The 18860-nt window shown below is 39.4% G+C and overlaps 3 protein-coding genes across 5 annotated transcripts in view; 1 reads left to right on the top strand and 2 right to left on the bottom strand.

The window, feature by feature from the left end:
* The window catches only part of LOC135437229 (uncharacterized), a 35348-nt gene extending 28541 nt beyond the window's left edge, over positions 1-6807 (bottom strand). Inside the window, exon 1 of one of the 3 annotated variants that reach the window (XM_064695120.1) lies at positions 6072-6807. The gene's annotated coding sequence lies outside the window, so the exon portion shown is untranslated. The remainder of the gene's footprint in view (positions 1-6071) is intronic. The other 2 variants (XM_064695117.1, XM_064695118.1) reach the window with 2 other exon arrangements.
* Positions 6808-8804: 1997 nt separating this feature from the next.
* On the top strand, positions 8805-11677 carry LOC135436863 (uncharacterized). Its single transcript, XM_064694621.1, has 3 exons — positions 8805-9367; positions 9826-10141; positions 10208-11677. The coding sequence occupies exons 1-3, from the start codon at positions 8856-8858 to the stop codon at positions 11453-11455; spliced, it is 2076 nt and encodes a 691-aa protein (XP_064550691.1). The 5' UTR covers positions 8805-8855; the 3' UTR covers positions 11456-11677.
* A 790-nt stretch (positions 11678-12467) lies between these two features.
* LOC135436283 (uncharacterized) lies at positions 12468-14038 on the bottom strand. The gene is made up of 3 exons (XM_064693847.1): positions 13868-14038; positions 13391-13789; positions 12468-13330 (listed from the first exon to the last, which is right to left on the bottom strand). Exons 1-3 carry the CDS (start codon positions 13899-13901, stop codon positions 12687-12689), a joined length of 1077 nt encoding a protein of 358 aa, XP_064549917.1. The 5' UTR covers positions 13902-14038; the 3' UTR covers positions 12468-12686.
* Positions 14039-18860: the final 4822 nt, after the last annotated feature.

Here is an 18860-nt window from a genome sequence, read left to right as displayed (position 1 = left end):
GCGGCGTACAAGTCAACAATCTCATAATCAGTTAAATTACAAAGCAAAACAATGGAGGGGCAGCATTTGAGGGAAGGTAGGGTGGTAGAACATAAGCTGGACGTCGTTTGGCTTTGGCAAGTAATTTAGCCGACTTAAGTGGGTGTGGCTCGGGTGGGCGGGCCAGTGTCTTAGTTGGCCAAATATGAGCTGCAAACGTTGGTAATTTGTGCGCCTCGGCTAATAACAAGTCGATAAGTTATCACAAGCGGCTGCTGCTGCAATTTGCGAGCCAATAAAATAAAGGCGAAAGGGCGTGATCACCATCGATAACATCATTATGTCCATCAGCTAGCAGCAGCACAAAAGACAGGAAGACAGTTCGCCTGACGGGTCGGGTCACTCACAATTGCTGACCCATTTCGGTCGGTCGGCCAGCTGACCAAATTGTCGGTTTATTGCATTGAATTAATTATTACGTATGCTCCAAAAGCACGTCCGACATGTGGAACAGCCTCTCTGTTTTGGGCGCGTCCCGAGCGCTGCTAAAAATAACAAATAACAAACTCGAAAACGTAAAGCACCGAATAATGAAAAAAATAACCTGAAAAAGCGCTGGGGAAAAGCAATGGAAACGCGATGGAAAAACATTGAAGAGCTCTACTGCGAATGGGCCTTTGAACTGTTTGTCATAGTTGTTGCCCGTGGCTGCGGCGGCCACAAAAATAGCCGCACAAATCTCATTGAGAGTCGCAGCTCTGTGCTCCATTTGCCACAACAACCACAAAGATATTGTTCCGAGGTGCACCGAAACACGAATGCACTTCATGATACATAATCATCATTTATTTTTTATTCAAAATATTCTGAATTATTAAAGGAATTGATTCCCTTTCAATATACTAAAGTTAATGAAAATATATATATTTATTAATTTCAAGATATTTATTCAAACTACTTTAAACTTTTCATTGGCGCATACCAAGCTCAACAGCATTGTTAGAATAGCCCTAATAGGCGAAAGAGTATCGGAAAACCAGGAGAGCACGTAAATCTCTTGGGATAAGGCTAGGACTGGACACCGACATCGTCTTGCTTTCATTCCAGGCGGCTGCCTGGAACTATTCCAAAACGTTTGTCGTAGAAAATTTAATGCGGTCACTGGCTTTTTGACGAGCCGCAAACTATTTTCGAATATGAATGTATTCACAGTGGGTATTCATTTCGCTTTGGTCAGCGCTGGAGCTGCGTTGTTTTTGTTATTTTTAGCGCCGTCTGAAGAGAAGTGCGCCATACACCAACTTTGCTCGCTCACTTCGAGCATCCTTCAATATTTGAAGCAGCTGATGTTATGTAAACCCATTTTTTTTTTTACGAGTTTTCTTTAGCTTATTGCACACGATGATGATGACAATGCCGATGATGATGCAGGGAACGATGTTCAAGAGGATGATGAAGAGCTGAAGTGTAGCCCGGCCAAAACTAATAAAACGTCAAAGCAATTTTGACAACTAGAGAGTTGGAGGCAAAAAAAAAAAGTTGTGAAAGAAAAAGTTATTTCTGGTCTTTTCGTGTGGATGCAGTTCCAAAGAAAATGAAATATTTGTGCTCTTTTTTTTTAAGTTTAATGTGCACATACACTTGTTTATACTTTATCTTTATCGACATACATACTTTATATGCCAAGTAACAATAGAAGAATGAATGCAGCCACAACTGAGTCAGTGCTCAAAAAATGCTTGGAGTAATCATTTTCTTGGAATTCATATTAATATTACTCTATATATTTTTACACATTAAACCGATTCAAAATCAGTTCATGCATGAGCTCGGTAAGTAATTCAATTAATATGCTTAAATGTATCATCTAGAGTTCAATATAAGATTCAAAGAGATCACTTTGAGAGCAGTTCAGGTGCTCAGCTCTATATTTAAATATATTTTGTAAATATATTTTTGGCCAAACCCAATTCACCCCAGTTTTTAGTTAGGATTGGGACATTCACGTTAGTTAAGAAGCCATACTTTGAGCTAGTTTTTGGTATATGATCTATCTTATATAGATTGGATCATTCTAGGAAAATTAAGCTGGTAAGATGGTAAGATGTTTGTAAATTTGGCTTAAGATCAGTTGGCAGCAAAATCAGGGACAGATATTATATCTTTGATTTGGCGAACTGGTTCAAAAGATACATGCCTTCAAATAAATTAGTTATGCCAAAACACAGCTGCTGCTTGTGATATATATTTTTCAGATTGAGGCTTTGTTCATCCCATATCCAAGCTGTTCTGAAAAGCATTTCAGGAACTGAGTTCCCGTTTTCTAGAATACGGCTTGCTTATACGTTGCGCTGCATAGTTCACATTGTAACAATAATACCCACTTCTTAGGTCACATAAAAATAGAAAAAAATGCAGCCACTTGGCTACAGAGCAGCTTGGCTACGCTTTGTGCAATTTTTACAGGCGAAAACTTTGTCTGCCAGTTGTTTTCAGCCAACGGGGGCTTCAGCAGGGGGCGTGGTCAGTGCTTTCCTTTTGCAATTTCCTTGCGTTATTTATGTATATATGTATATATATCTGCGCCTTGGAGAGACGCGCTCGGCATAGAGCGTCTGTCAGAGCAGCTTAAAGCTATCAGATATGAAATTGCGCCATTAAAGTCGTGTGAAAATTACGGCTTAATGTGTTAAATTGCAGATGTAGCTGCGGTTGCAGAGGCGGTGGTGGTGGCGGGGGCGGGGGCGGGGCCGGAGTCGGGGGCGGGATCGGATGAAGTGTCAAGAGTGATAAGCGCTCTGTTTATAGAGTTGTCAAGTGCTCGTAAAATGTATGTGTCGTCACACTTTGCAGTGCTACCTGCGCATTTGGCACGCCTATTTTGCGCGGTTTTTGGCTTTCGGCTAACATGGGTTAAGGGCGGCCCAAGTGCCGCTCATTAGCACACACACACACAGATACACACACACACACATACACAAACATGTACGCATGCATGTATGTATATATGAGCACACGCTGCGAGAATTCGAATGAAGTTGTTAGCGCTGAGAGGCCACTCGTTTGAAAAGTGTTTTTCTTTTTTTTTTCCAGGCAACCAGGAAAAGCCAGCGGGTTGCCTAGAACAGCTCTTGACCCTGGGCCAGTAGACAACAACAAACAAATCAGCAGCAACAACAACGACAACCCATTTAAGTTTATGAGTTGTGCCATTGAATGACTGAATGACTCAGGCCTTGTGTCCTGCTCGCGTGCATTTGAGGCATTAAAGGACCTGCCGGTACCCAAACCCACAACGCATTAATTATATTATAAATTTTTTTGCTTGGGGCATATGTATAAATTTCATCGACATTTTCGAGCCCATATGCTAATTTCTGTTTATACGAGTACGAGTTTTGTTTTTGCCCAAAACTTATAGATAGCGATTCCCGGGGCTTGAGAACAAATCGAATAATATAAGACTAGAAACCCTAATCCCATCTATCAAGAATATTTGACCAGGATATACCTCTTTCACATCCTTATGTTAAAATAGAAAACGCACTTTGGGAGGCTTATCCTTGGTTTTTGCTGTCTATCCAGAACCCAGCTCCATTTTAAGCAGTGAAATAAAAATGAGATTTTAACAAAAAAGTGAAGAATCTTACATAGCATTGGTTCAGGAACAAGAAGAAGCAGAGCCACTGCCTCAAGTGTTCACAACTAATTGCGAAGGTATGTTGCGCACCTAGCTGCAGGGTATATCCCTAGCAGGCACTGGCGGCAAGTATACTTGTGCTTTTTTTTTCATCTTCGTTTTTGGTTTTGTCAATTCAATTAATTTGCAGCCGTGTCCTTAAGTGGCTGCCTACAAGGGTTCTGACGAGTGGTTAAATTTTAATGCACAGCCCTGGCCTGAGTGGGTAATGAAATTTTAATGACTGAGGTCCCCACAAATTGCCTGCCAGCGTTTCGCAACACTGATGCCGATTTCTGCAACTTTTCGAGGAGCTTTAAACTGTACGCAGCTCGTTAAAGATTTAGCCGTGCAGCGAGAGACTGAGGGACAAGTGTTGCCAAAATGCGCGAAGAAAGCGCAGAAGAGCATAAAAAATAAAACGAGCGCACAGCAAATTATGAAAAGTTCCTGGCAAGCAGCATAGAAACGTGGAAAAATGCGCGACCGCAAAACGCAAATGAAAATGCAAAATGTGAAAAAGGCCGAGAGAAAAACGGGTCTGGGTCTGGGTCTGATAGTCAGCTGCTCTTGAGCTTGAATGGCGACAAGACAGTCGGAGTCGGAGCTACAGGCAAACATCCCTAACCAAACACACACACACACACCCACACACACACACACAAGCACGTGTAGTGTGTCTGGGCCAGGTCTGACTTTATGTGGCTCTGGCTTTTGGTCTGGCAATTACGTCAATTGCGCAAACGTCCAAATGTAACAAACAAAACCGTTAAACCGAATTCCAGTGCAATTTATGACAGAGTCATCGCGCCAGGCAGCCAGTCATTGCTGTTTTTCCATATACCCTGTAAACGCCAAAAACTGGTGAGTGTATGCTAAAAAGGTCTGCGTCCCGGCTGACATTTATGGATTATCCAATCCAAGTCCACTTATTTAATAAATAGATTGAACGCATAGATATTGTTACCAGTAAAAGTATTGTTCATTGTAAAGTTAATGGTAGTTGCCCGGAGGATAAATATAGCAAGACTTTTAAAAAGCAAGCGTATAAAAAGAGGCCTAAACAAGTCAATAAACTTAAGCTTTTTGTGATTTAATATATACTTTTAGCCTATACTTAAATTGATTAAAATAATTTATACAAACTAGAGTCTACAACATTAAAAGCGAGCTAAACAGAACGTTATCTAAACGACAAACAGATCTGATTTCAGTATTTTTTTGATTCTGTTGCCGAAGTAGAATTTAAAAGTACTCTGTTTTTGCCATTCAGTTATTTAGGATTTCTCTCTCGTTCTTCAGCGCTTGCCCCTTTGGAAGTTTTGTGGGAAAAGTACGAAAAAAACTTTTGGAAAAACAAAAATTGGCCGCAAAATCAAGAGATCAGCTCGATTTATACAGATGTCTCAAAGTCGAGCATGCCCAAATTAGCGAATGCTTGTTTAACTTTTCTTCGTCTGTGTCTGATTCATACCGAGTTCTAGTGAAGCTTTTACATAGTGTTGATGTTTGTTGTTGTTATTCTTGTTCTTGTTGTTGCTGTTGATATCATCCAGAATTGTTGCCGACGTCGCGTCGCTGTCGGCGCTTTGTCTGCGCAGCTCAACCCATGCCATGCGATCCATTCGAGCCTATGCCAAAGCTTTGGGGCGTGGCACAGGGCGCATTGTTGTGCTTTTAATTCATAAAGTTGCCGGCACAGGGCAAAAAAAAAAAAAAATAAAATCAAAATAATAACAGAAATGAAAATAAAGCCACAAACGGAGAACATTGTGTGCAGTTACATCAACTATTTAAAGTATGCGTCGAGTTCTTGTTGTATATATATTTATATATACACATACACACACACACACACACACACACACACACACACACACACACACACACACACACACACACACACACACGCACACTCACACACGACTTTGTAGTAGTTTTGTTGTTTTTGTTGCTGTCTGGTTCGCTTGGCTTTGAGCAGCGCTGAAGTGCAGCAGCAGCCGGCGCGCCGCTTATAATTTTCTCTTTATACTCTGTTTAGCCAAAAGAAGAAGAGTATGCACTGTTTGGTTTTGGCAATTAGAACATTCATTACATTGCTCTTGTAAGGCTAAGGACTATCGGAATTACCAAATGTGAAAGGTAGATGATCACCGTTGATTCCCTAAAGTTCGAAAATCCACTTTTATAGCGCGATTTTTATAACACAGTGAAGAGAGTATTGCGCAGTCGGTGCAACTGCAAAGTATTTACTAACTTTTTTAACTCTTTTTTTATTAGCTGCAACTTTAATTGGCTGCAGACGTGAAAGAGCGTTGGCAAACGTGTTTTTGGCTAATTCTACGTACAATTGGCATTCATTTCCTACGCGACTTTAAGCCCGAGGTCGTGTGTGGGCGTTTGATAGACTTACCTTTAGCTAAACATGACACAGAGCGGTGACCTCTCTGCTGGCGTCAGTTATCAATGGCTGATAAGAGGCGCTCGCGGGTGGTTGGTGGTGGCTGCAACGACGCTTGCACAGAAGGCATAAAAGTCACCCGCTTTGGGTTTGTGCAAAAACGAAAGAAATTAAACGATAATTTGTTGTGAGCGGCAGACGCGACGCCGACGCCGACGCTGACGCTGGCGACGGCGGTGCACAGTGTTTGCTCTCTTTCTCTTGCTAGCTTTAGCCCTCGCTCACTCGCTCGCTCGCTCACGTTGCGTTTGTGAGCTTGTGCTGTTTGGTTTTGTTTGTTCTTCCTCTGCTTGCCTCTTACTTTACAACGCGTTGTTGCATGCTGCACATTTCACTTATTTTAATCACAAATGCATTTCTTACAGAGATTTGTTTCAATTTGTATTCACTGTTGTGACTGCGGCAAATTGCTTTCGGCTTGGTATTATTCTCCTGTTTGCTTCGCACGCCTATCCTGCGTGGGCAAGGATATAATTTTCTTTTTCTTTGGTGGAAAGTTGCACACTGAGTACGCGTTACGAAAGCAACATTTTTATTTATTTATTTTTGGCAAACTCAAAGCACAGTGGCCCAGCTAAGATGTGCGTTGCTTATTTTCGATGATTTCACTACATATTTGTTAGTTTTAAATAATTTTCACGCACCGCAAATACGCGCAGACACGCTCAAATTTTCTCAAATATCAACTAAGCCAAAAACAATGTGCCCGATATGGGCTCACCAAAAAATACCAGCTTGTAGACAGAATCGGTTATATTTTAGTATTTTTGGTGTTGTATACATGTTTAGTCACATGGGAATGCTTATCGACATGTTGCCTCAAATTAACAAATGTGACCAGTGGGCGTAGGTTAAAAATACCAAAACAGTATTTTGTTTGGTATTCATTACTCTTCCTTCCAGCAGTACTTTATTTTGACGCGACACGGTGTGTGCAGCCAAACCGCCATCTATGTATAAGTTGAGTAACTACATGTTTTTAACGGTATGGTATTTTGCTTTAAGTCGAAAGGTTGTAAGTCTGAATAACTAACTATAAATGTTTTTTTTTCTCTTTCTGGATCTACTTTTTGATGCTTAAATGCTGAAAAATGAAAGTATGTAGAATGTTAAAAAATAGATACATATGTATTTAGGAACTGTGTTACGACAAAACGTGCAAACATTTGCATTTGTAACAAAAAAATACAGTAAATTTGCTGTATTAGAAAAGAAAATTATGCGTATCAATGCAACAATACCAACCCAAGTCAATCTGTTATCAAAGCAATATGCTTCAGGAAAGAGTTAAACATGTAATTGCAAAACCCGCATGACAACCAATTTAGTTATCAACATACATACATGTGTATGTAGATACGTACATATGTAGCTCACGAGCCAAAAGTTACAGCTTCACTACTAAACGTTCATACATACGGATGGAGAGACAGACGGACATGGCTAGATCGACTTGGTTATTGATGCTGTTCAAGAATATATATACAGTATAATTTGCTTAGCTGCCTCGATACTTAGCTGCATCGGTAAGATAGCTGCCTGAAATTTTCTTTTCGCTGCAACAAGAGCTAATTTTGTATGAAATTAATTACGTTAAGTGCATCTAACTTAACAGCATTTTGCACTTAAGCGCCTCCTATAGGCAGTAATTTTTGGCCAATTTCTATTAATATCATGTAAGTTAACTGCGCCATCTATGATCAGATGTGCTGATTTTTGGTTGATTTTTTACAATAAACTGCATTGAAATTAAATTAAATGTAATTTAAAGAGTGTGGCCGCAACTTAAAAAAGTCGAGGTTACTATGAAATCGATTCACTTTTAGGAGAAAAAAATAAATTAAGTTAACTGCCTTTTTAGGATAGCTGCCTCGAATGTCTGTGCAAAGTACTCGAGGCAGCTAAGCAAATTATACTGTATTTTATACCCTTTTTAACCATTTTTAATGGGTTCAGTGTATAACAAAAAATATATTTACGAGACTGTGATGCGACAAAATGCACAAATATTTTCATTTGAAACTAAAGAAAACTGCAAATTTGGTGTAGAAGCAAAGGAGATACTGCGTATCAATGCAACAATACCGCGGCTAGTCAATCATCTGTTGATTGAAGCAATACGCTAAAAACAACAATTAAACATTTAATTGCAAAAACCGCATGTCAACCAATTTAGTTATCAACATACATACATGTATAGCTCACGAGCCAAAAGCGTAAACTTCACGTGAGTAAACATTTCTCTGGAACTGTTTATCTGTATCGCTGTCAAGAGGAAGCGTTTAAAAAGCGCACTGTTAAATTAACACTAAACAATTCTCGTTTACGCACACTATCGAAAGTGTGCCAATGCTGAAGCTGCTTGTGGGTGGGTGATTTATCGAGCAGAACATGCAAACATTTCAACTATTTGCGCCGGGCATGTTAAAACTTATGACTGCGTAAATTTGGTTCAATTTCATACAGGGTGTTACGTCTTTAAGACACATACATAGGTCTGTTTCTTATGTGCAAAAACGTATGTTCATTTATTAGAGGTGCATTTACTAATTAGTAAACAAAACTTTTTGCAGCGTTCAGATTCACACCTATTCCTCTCAATGCTGAGTAGCCCCCTAAAACACTAGTTATAACCACGTTTTTGCTGATAATGAAAGTTACGGAAGCAATGTTTACGGAGCTGCCTTTGCGGGGACTCCACAGTCTGTTTCGGTGCGTTGTGAATTGAGTTACAAAATGTATTTCGGTTCTGCCATTTCTCATTCGCGTTTTAAATGGCTCGGTATCTGTTTCCTAACAATGTTTCTAATATACTGTCTAACCAATCAAGATATTGGCTTAAATACAAGGAACAAAATATACAAAATGCAGACAAGCAACAAAGAAGTCATAGGACCCAGCGACAGTGTGAAAGATCCAGATTCCAAAGACATTACCGCCGGTGTAGATGACAACACACAGTCATCGGAACTCCCACAGCAAATGTACTATGTGGAGAGTCCACATTGTAAAATGCCATACATTGATCCCTTCTCACAGGAGGTGATGGCAATCTACAAGCCCATGGTATTTGAGACATGTACCAATGAGTCGGATCTAGTAACACCTATCTTCGATGTTATTCGTAGGCGATATGTGCTCCATATTGATGATGGTGTCGCAGCGAAAATACTTAATTCTAGTGAAATTGAGTATAATTGTTATTATCAGGAAATAACGCGATATGCTGAACACGACAGTTATAACGAGTAAAGTACTATTCTATCAATTTCTGGAGTGGTTCTATTATAGATAATCCCAATTTATAGCATTTAAAATGCATTTAAATGCATCATAAAAATAAGGTTTTTGTTATAACGTACTTAATTGTCTACAAAAAAAAAACTGTTTTTATTCTTTTAAGCGGCTCCTTGCAAAATTTGCAATTTATCATATAAAATATCACTCCAAGGAGAATTTAATACTACAAAATATAAAAAAAAAAAAATTATTAATGTAAGAACGCAATGATGATTAATATGAGCAAATTTTAAAGTTATATGCCCCAAACTTCAAATTAATTTTGGGCATATCACGTGTGTGTTACCTAAAGTTTCATATTTCACTTAACAATATAATCATTAATCATATAAATTGCATTAAGATACTGGGGCGATCTTTGACTACTTTTATTTGTTATTTTTAACACCAAATATGCTCTCTATAGCCTGCCGCCGAGGATATACTTCAGCCAGGGTTACGTAGTGCCGTTGCACGTGGAGGGCATGATATTGGGCTGCAGCGAGGCAGCCAATGACTCAAATGTGCTGCAAACAGACGCTTTCGGGCTTATTCAAGACAAGCCATCCCCACAAGCGGCGCCGGCCCTGAAAGCAGCTCCAGCAAAGGCCGCGCACCGAAAGCCCAGTGTCATAATGTTTGGAATTGATAGTATATCCAGATTTAATCTAAGACGCACCATGCCCAAAGTTTACAAATACTTAACGCGCAGCGGCTGGTATGAGATGCAGGGCTACAATAAGGTGAGTTTCCTAAATATATGCATAGGTAATCAAAAGGAAATGACATAATTTATATACAATACTCAGGTTGCAGACAACACTTTTCCAAACTTAATGGCCATTCTTAGTGGCTTTACGCCCGACACGATCAAGGAGACAGTCTGCGATACGGATAATAAAGGCTGCTTTGATCGTATTCCCTTCATCTGGAAGTTTTTGAAGGACGCTGGATATATGACAGCCTATGCGGAGGATGCGTGCAACATAAACACGTTCAACTACGTAAAGCCAGGCTTTGTGATGCAGCCCACCGATTACTATTATAGACCACTTTTGCGAGCCTTCGAGAGTGAGATGAAAATCTGGAAATGCGAGGAGTGCACAATTGAATATTGCATCGGGCGACGAATTCAAAGTAGCTATGTTTATGACTATGCAAAGGAATTTGCCAGACGCTATGTGAATGAACGACCCATTTGGGGCCTTTTCTGGTCGAGCAGTTTTAGCCATGACGATTATGCTATGCCCTCGAAAATGGCAGACTTTGTTTTACAGTATTTACTAGACTTCGAGACGGAGGGTGTATTCGATGAGAACATTGTTATATTCTTTTCTGATCACGGCTCACGGTATGGCAAATTAATGTATTTAAGCAGCGGATTCCTAGAGGAGCGTTTGCCCATGATGTTTATCTATTTACCGCCCTGGTTTCGGGCGCAATATCCGGAATTTGCTGAAGCCCTAACGGCAAACCGCAATCGTCTGACATCCAATTTTGATCTGCACAATACTCTCAAGCACATCGCCGAAATAGCTGGTCTACCCAATTCTCCACCACTGCCCAAAGCCAACGACTGTCCCAGGTGTCAATCGTTGTTCTACCCTGTAAATGCGACGCGAACCTGTGCGGATGCTGGCATACCCGAGCACTATTGCGCCTGCAAGCCGTATAAAAGGCTGTCAGCTGACTGGGCAGATCGCATAGCTCCTCGGGTAATCGATCGCATGAACGACTATCTGTGGGGAAAGAATCTAAGCAGCCTCTGCGCAAATCTTACCTTAAGCTATATTCATAAAACGGAAATTCAAATCGGTACAGAACAGAAATTTCATGAAATCCAAAAAATTGATGTGGCATTCTATCGCACCAAGTTCAAAGTTCAACAGAATAGCGCCGATTTTTTCGCAACTGTAGTTTATAATAATGTTACCAACAATGTGGACGTTGATGTGGAGAAAATCAGTCGCACAAATTCCTATGCGGAAGACTCAACCTGCATAAATGATAAAAATGCCAAATTATATTGCATATGCATAAAAGATTTGAAACCATAATGTTAATATAATTTCATTTTTATCGTCAGGGCTATCTCTGCAAAAAGAATTCATACATCAAAATTAACTTAAGCGAACAATTGGTTTTGTTATTATTTGCGAAAAGTAACCGGAAATATTTCCTGCAATTTTCATTACTGAAAATATGCTTATTAGTTAAGGTTGTTTGTAGTTTGTAGAGTGTACAAATGACAAAAAATAAACATTTGTTCGTTAAATGTGTATTGGGCTTGGCTTTCAACTCTTAATTAAATTGAAATTCCACTATTCCACTTTTAAAATGAAAAACAAGTAAGAGGTTCTAGTCGGGAGATCCCGACTAGGGGATACCCTGAACTCTCTTTTTCCAACACAAAGTGCAGCTCGCGCTACGCGCTCGTTTGCTTTAGTAGTAATAAAGATAAATTAAAAAAAAAAAGTTCCCCTGGCAGGGTTCGAACTCGCGACTGACCGCTTTACTTGCCACCGCCTCTACTCAACAGCTGCAACAATAATTCAGCGTTAGCAAAAAAAAAGACGAATTAAAGAAGCAGCACAGAAAACAATACAATCGCAATTGCAGTGCTGTTGAAAGAATTCAAAGCGGACGCGCTTGAATGTGTGTGTGTACATGTATTCAGAAATACAGAAGTTCTTGGAATTTGCGCTGGCTGCCGCTGATACGAGGAAAGCCAAAATACGTTTTCTTTAATAATTGCTGTGTTTCTTAACCGATCTTGATGAAATTTTCTACAGTACATTTAAATTGTGCATTTAAATTGTGGCTTATATTGGTAGTCATTCTTCAGACAATTTGTTAATGTTGTACTACAAGTGAAATTTTCTGTTTAAGAACAATGCTCCACATATTTACTAGTGGTATTGGAATGAAGAGTTCGACATTTTTCTTAATTTTCTTTTGATCGAATTTCTCAATTTGTCGTTTTACAACTATCAAAGTGGTTTACGAAACCGAAAACTGAACATTTTTTGACAAATTTTTGTGCATTTAAAAATGCATAAAACATTAGTGTAATTCGGAATTTAAACTTTTATTGAATAAATTGATCAAATTACAGAGCAGACTTAACAAATTTTAAAAGTGCTCTAACTAAAACTATTTTTATGCAAAACTCTCTTTGAAATATGATATGTTCACTTTATATATATATATTTTTTATTCGAAGGAATAGACAGCGTTAATGTACTAATCAGAATTTCAAATACTGATATCTGATCTGTTGTCCGTATCTTAGCAGACCTTTGCCAAATGGGGTACATTCTTTCTGATAAAATCGATAGGATCGCAGCAAAAGCTGAGGCCTGCTTCCCTGTTAGGGATTAGCTGCAGGGAAAAAGGACATGAAACCTGGCGGCAATTCGGTGACAGTGTCTCAACGTCGTGAATATTGTTGTAGGTGAGAAAAGCGAGGTGAGTGCCGGCACCGTCGCTAACAATCTTGAATAGCCATTTGGGTATGGGATTACTGCGCTTGGCGCCCAGATAAATCGCCTTCAGATCTCCTCTGCTGTCCGGTAGCTGCAGTACGCCCAATCCGCCAGTGCACACCTGAAGCGCTGGATAAAAGCCAATGTTAAGCTGTTTGCGTATCCAATTCTCGATGCTTTTCCAATTGCTACGATTGATGCGTCGAAACTGAGCCACCACATTGATGTACTTAAAGGTCTGACGCATATATTGCTCAAAGCCAAAATCAGCTGAGGGGGCCAGATGGCCACGATCAAATACCAGCTCCCGCCGGGAGCTAACAAATGTCTGATGTGATCCCAGCAGTTCCTGGAAGCGCGAATATATGTGCTTGGCCTGGAAGGAGGCGGACCCGGCGCTGCTAATCACGCCATCTGTGGTAAAGGCCTGTTCCGGACGAGTTATGTCTGCAAGAATGGTAAGGATCTGAGATGTAACTGCATTGGGTGTTCACCAGTTCAACCTACTCAGCCTGCTTGGATAAACAAGGTGTTTGACAAAATGCGCCGTTTGATTTCCAGCATCATAACAACTTCTGTATAGCTCCAGAAATTGTTGATCGTTCAGCTTATAGCCCACACGGTACATGGTATGTGGGCAGCTCTCATCGGAAACCACTTCCACCGTCGACTTGGGCGGATTGCTGCAATCGCTAAGGGGCAATGGCGGCTTTAAGCGACCATTTTGCTGGCAAGTGGTGTGCACCACATCCCGGTTACTGCAAAACATTTCCAGCGTTTGGTGGGTGCGCACCACATCCAAGCGCAGCGGATATAGCTGATCATCGCCACGGAACGCAAAGAGACGATTTGTCTGAGAGATCTCCTCAGGCCCAAGGTGACAATCTGCGCCAGCCCGAGCAAAAACTGTAAACATCTTATTGGATTTTATGTAAATTTCAACTAATCAGCTTGAGCTGAACAATAATTAATCTTTGAACTCACGTAGTAGTAGGGATAAACAAAGCGTCTTGTTCATCTTTAGAACTGGGAACAACTGATGATCGCTCGCGGCTGCTCTCAAGTGTAATCCACGAAAAAATAAACCGAACTGTAGATAGAGATTTGAGCACCGAGAGTAGTCGACAAACTGTGTTTGCTTATGCCAAGAAAACAAAAACATGCGCAGTTCCAAAATTCTGCACAAATTCTCTCGCCGAGCTATGTCTGTCTCATGCGATAACATTTTGTAGTTATTCAATACCCTGTAATCGCTGCCAATGAATAAAGTAGGTATATTGTTTCTGTAAAACAAAAGCCGAGTCGATCTAGTCTGTTTTTTATGAACGCTCGGATTTTCGGATATATATTCTTGCATTAATAAGCAAACACTAAAATCTTAATCAATATGTATTTTGCTAAAAAAGTACCGAAATAAACTTGATCTTTAGAATATTTCACTTTTTAAATAACTACCTCGGCAAATGTTTGTTTCGGCAACTGAGAGCTGGCTGCTGGGTACCTCTCCGTCGTGCACTCCCGACTAAAGCACATTGTTTTGTTTATCTTTGTATTATCATCGCACGGCTCGCTTCTCGCTCGCGTGTCTCGGCATTCATAAATTGTCATTTCAATGTGTCGTCGACACTTCACATCGCAGGTCATCGCTGATAAGTGGCACAGGTGAGGCTGGCTCTTGGCTGAGGTTGGCTGTCAGCTTGGTTCATTCACAGAAAACGCCGAGCCCCTTGCAGCTTATCAGTGTTTATTATCAGACCTCGGCAGGTGGAAATGTCGGTTGCGCTGTTTGCTTGGCTACTGCACACAAGCTCCCTTATAAGTACTTATGGATATCACAACAAAGGGGTTGCCTTTTTCTACACATTTTTAAGCCCCGAGCTTTTTGTGCATTGCATTTTATCATCAGCACTCGAGCCACTTATCTAAAATTGAATCTAAGGTGTAGCAAAAAATAAAAGGCGCTCTTGAAACTATTCGCTAGTCTGGCGTATTACTGCAGTACGGTCAACCCAGTCAATCAAGTTTCTGGGTTGACTGAATGCAGCCAACTATTCTAGCTACATATACCTACGACTTGGCAGCTGTTTGCAGATCAGATTAATATTTGCCAGATACTAGCACAAATGTTAAAGTTATGTTAGTGGCTGTGCTGTTTCATTCAGGGAAAATGTTAATGGAAGAAATGTTAATAATAATATGCTATGAGTATTTACGCTTTCGCCAGAACTTTTTATCATATTTAAGATGCGAAAAGGCTAGAAGTTGATGGGTGTCATATAATAAAGTACCACGTGAACAAACGGATAAGTTCTTATGAAAATCTGTATAGGGCCATATGAAAGCTTTAATCAAAAAGGAATAAAAACATATAACATAGTTTATAGCACAGAAAATATTACAGAGAAGCGACGCAGCAGCATTATGTAAATTAATTCAATATTGTACTTAGTAAATTTACTCAGTACACAATTTTTGGGGCATTAAGCAATTGTGTCTATTATATACGAATATTTTATTACTTAAATTGTGTTCTGAATTCCAAAATATTTAACGCCGGATGTACTCGGTTATTTTCATTTTCCGACCAGATATACATATATATATATTTGCAACATATCCTAGAAAATTTGTGGCACATCTACAAAACTGGGTCAACATGTGCGAGAGCTCCTTTTGGCAATATAATGAATTTTTATTGCACACATATATACCCACAATTATTTCGCTATATTTTATCGCGAATAAATGTTGTCGGCTTAGCATTGCAGTTTCCGCGTACACGCACACACGCACACACACATACTTATATAACAATCGTTATTTTGGCAAAAACACTTTGTTGCATTCTTAGAAATAAAAAAATGCAGTTGGCAGCGAGGTCAGTTAAAGAAGCGCATGCACATTCCTACAAAGGAGATAATATATATTTTTAAAGATTAAGGATAATCTAACCCACAGCGCATTATCAATCACCAGGAACAAGAACAAGTATGAAGCATTTAACAAATCTATTTGAGCTTCAAGTAGAGCAGAGTAAAGCAATTTCTCTATAATAACCGTAAGAGCTTTTTATTCTTACATCAAGAAACGTTAGAATAGATATATGTAGAATAGAATTTTATAAAAATGACATAATTCCTTTATGTTCTTGCAACACAAGATTTTTATCCAAATGGAAAATACTCCAGAAAAAGCCCAACTACACAATACCTTAGTAGACAAAAGACCAAGGATTCTGTCTGATTTCAATTGTTATGCAGATGAATGTGCGAACAACAATTTGGGCAGCAAAAAATATTCGTTTAATGCGCTAAGAAGTATGCATGGTTTTTTTTCCAGCTCTCAGGATTTAGTGATCTGGGCGGGGCGCGAATGCAATTTTCAGGCAATTTGGAGCAATCTGAGGCCCCTTTATTGCATGCCAAATTATGCCATATTAAATTATGCACTGAATGGGTTATTTGTTTGTGTGGGAGTGTGTGTGAGGGCGCGATTGTAGTGGTCAATAAAAATAAAAGGGGTCTAAAAAGCAACAAAATCAACAAGCCGACCACAAACCGACACATAAATTAAATTGTGCCGCAATGCAGGCGGCCATCTCCAGTGAGTGGAGACACACACAATCGCACACGCACACACATTTACAGTGCCATTTGAGTTGCGTGTTTACAGCACAATTACAACTGTTAGCTTTTATGCGTGCTCAATAGACGCGAGTGCGTCCAGAAGTCGCAAGTTTATGCTGCAGTTTTATGAGCAAGCAGGGCCACAATCTCCACTGTCCACGCCCCACTCATACACACACACACACACACACACACACACTTATACACCCGCACATAATAATCTCGCAGTGGGCGAATTAGAAGGCAACGCCAACGTGTTCGGCTGAATAATTTATTCAAAGTCTGCTATTAGGCGCAGCAGAGAGCCACAGCAAGAGCAACAACTGCTATTTTATTGCACACCCACAAACAGACACCCACACATACAAACATGCACATATATACACCTCGGCTTCTTACAATGGCAGCCGAAGCAATTTAAATTGCTGCCACAATTTATGAGCTGCCACCGAATGACCATTAAAAGTTAAAGTCTGCCCAAAAATTCGGAGGCGTTCACTTCTTGTTGCTTCTAAATGGTCAGTCCAGTTTTACGATTTATGAAAATTGATTTGCTGCAAAATACGTTTTGTGTTTGAATGTTTCTTTAATGGGATTAAGGTGCGACTTGCCAAAATATTTTTATTTAACTTATGTACTTGACAGAAAATGTAAAAAAAACAAGTAAGAGGTTCTAGTCGGGAGCTCGCGACTAGGGGATACCCTGAACTCTCTTCTTCCAACAGGCGATAGGTATAAAATGAAAGATACTTGATATATATACTATTCTAGAAGCTACATGTCATGTTTGGTGACTGTAGCTCATATTATTTACCAAAATTGCTCAAAATACAGGATTTCGATATCGATTTTTATGGATAACTAGGAAACGGGGCAAGTTATCGAATATCGGAAACAAACTCGATCTGCGCGGGGACTAAGAGGACCTACAGCTAAAATTCCAAGTCTCTAGCTCTTATAAGTTCTGAGATCCTTGCGTTCATACATACGGACAGACGGACGGACATGGCTAAATCGACTCGGCTATTGATGCTGATCAATAATATACATATATACTCTATGGGGTCGGAGATGCTTCCTTCTGCCTGTTACATACATTTGTACAAATACATTATACCCTCTTTACCCATTTTTAATGGGTTCAGGGTATAATAAAAGATATTATCGCAAACGGATAATAAAATTTTATTTTATGATTTGCTTTAACCAAACAACTGTGAATATTCATACACCCAGTACAAATAAAGGCTAACATGATTGCCAAGATTGTTGGTTTACATGAGCTAGTGAAATCGAAAGACTATGAGAGATACATATATGAGTAAAGCTTATATTATACTTCGAACACTATTTATTTTAAAAATTGTGAAATTGAGCTTGAAATAATCAAATATGTATATTTTGGAGCAAAGACCAAAGCAACTAATCTATTGTGGAAGAAAGTGTAAACACTAAATGTGGGGTATATTTTGGCCTTGCAATCTCAACCAATTGTTTTAGATGGAATAATAAGAATAGTTCGTGTTATTTGTTGAAGTAATTTGCTCGTTTTACTTAAGCTTTTTGATGTGATTGTCAGAGTTGAAATTCCATTCGAAATGATAAATTGAGCGACTCAAATTATTTAATAGCTAACTGGATGACATAGTAGCTGACAAGTACACAAACAAAAGCTACAATGAAGGAGCAAAATGCCAAGGACTTTCAAAGCGAAAAAGCCCAGGAAGAGGTCTAATTGGAATGCATGCATCAAAGGAATGGGGCTTATACATAAACAACAATTGCAGCTAGTTTTGTTCACATGAACTGGTCAAAAGCAAAGGGAAATCGGGCCAGGATATTTCGTTAAGCCTTTGCATTGTTTGTTAGCCAAAGTTTGCCTTGCCTTTGTGCACATTTTTATATTTTCACATTGCCTACCAGTTTTCATATGAGATACTTTTGGTCTGAGCACGCATAGTATTGTGTTGACTTTAATGGCTTAGTTGGGCCAACTGCAACAACAATAATTCATTTGAACATATATCGAATTATTCACTCGGCCAACTCTGCTTAAAGCATATGTTTTTGTTAGTTGGACAAACAAATTTATTTACTACGTTGTATTCGGGTTTCACATTGATTTTGGCCATGTTTAACAAGCAACAACAACGAAAACACTTGTTAGTTTATGTTGTATTAAATTGTCAAAATGTCGTCGAAAAGCCACACAAAGTTGCGTATACGTAATGCACGTGTGTGCGTGTCCTTGTGTGTGTGTGTGTCTGTGCGTATTCAATAATATAAATTTATATTTGCGAGCTAAGTCCCTTAACTGCACTAAGGGCTTGCCCTCTATAGGATACAAAATG

Source organism: Drosophila montana, unplaced genomic scaffold (assembly GCF_035044405.1).
Source record: "Drosophila montana isolate Dmon_TW-CO22-7 unplaced genomic scaffold, ASM3504440v1 contig_3733_1, whole genome shotgun sequence".
Taxonomy (NCBI): Eukaryota; Metazoa; Arthropoda; class Insecta; order Diptera; family Drosophilidae; genus Drosophila; species Drosophila montana.
The sequence above is the reverse complement of the archived record's forward strand: the minus strand, read 5'-3'. Positions and strand labels throughout refer to the sequence as shown.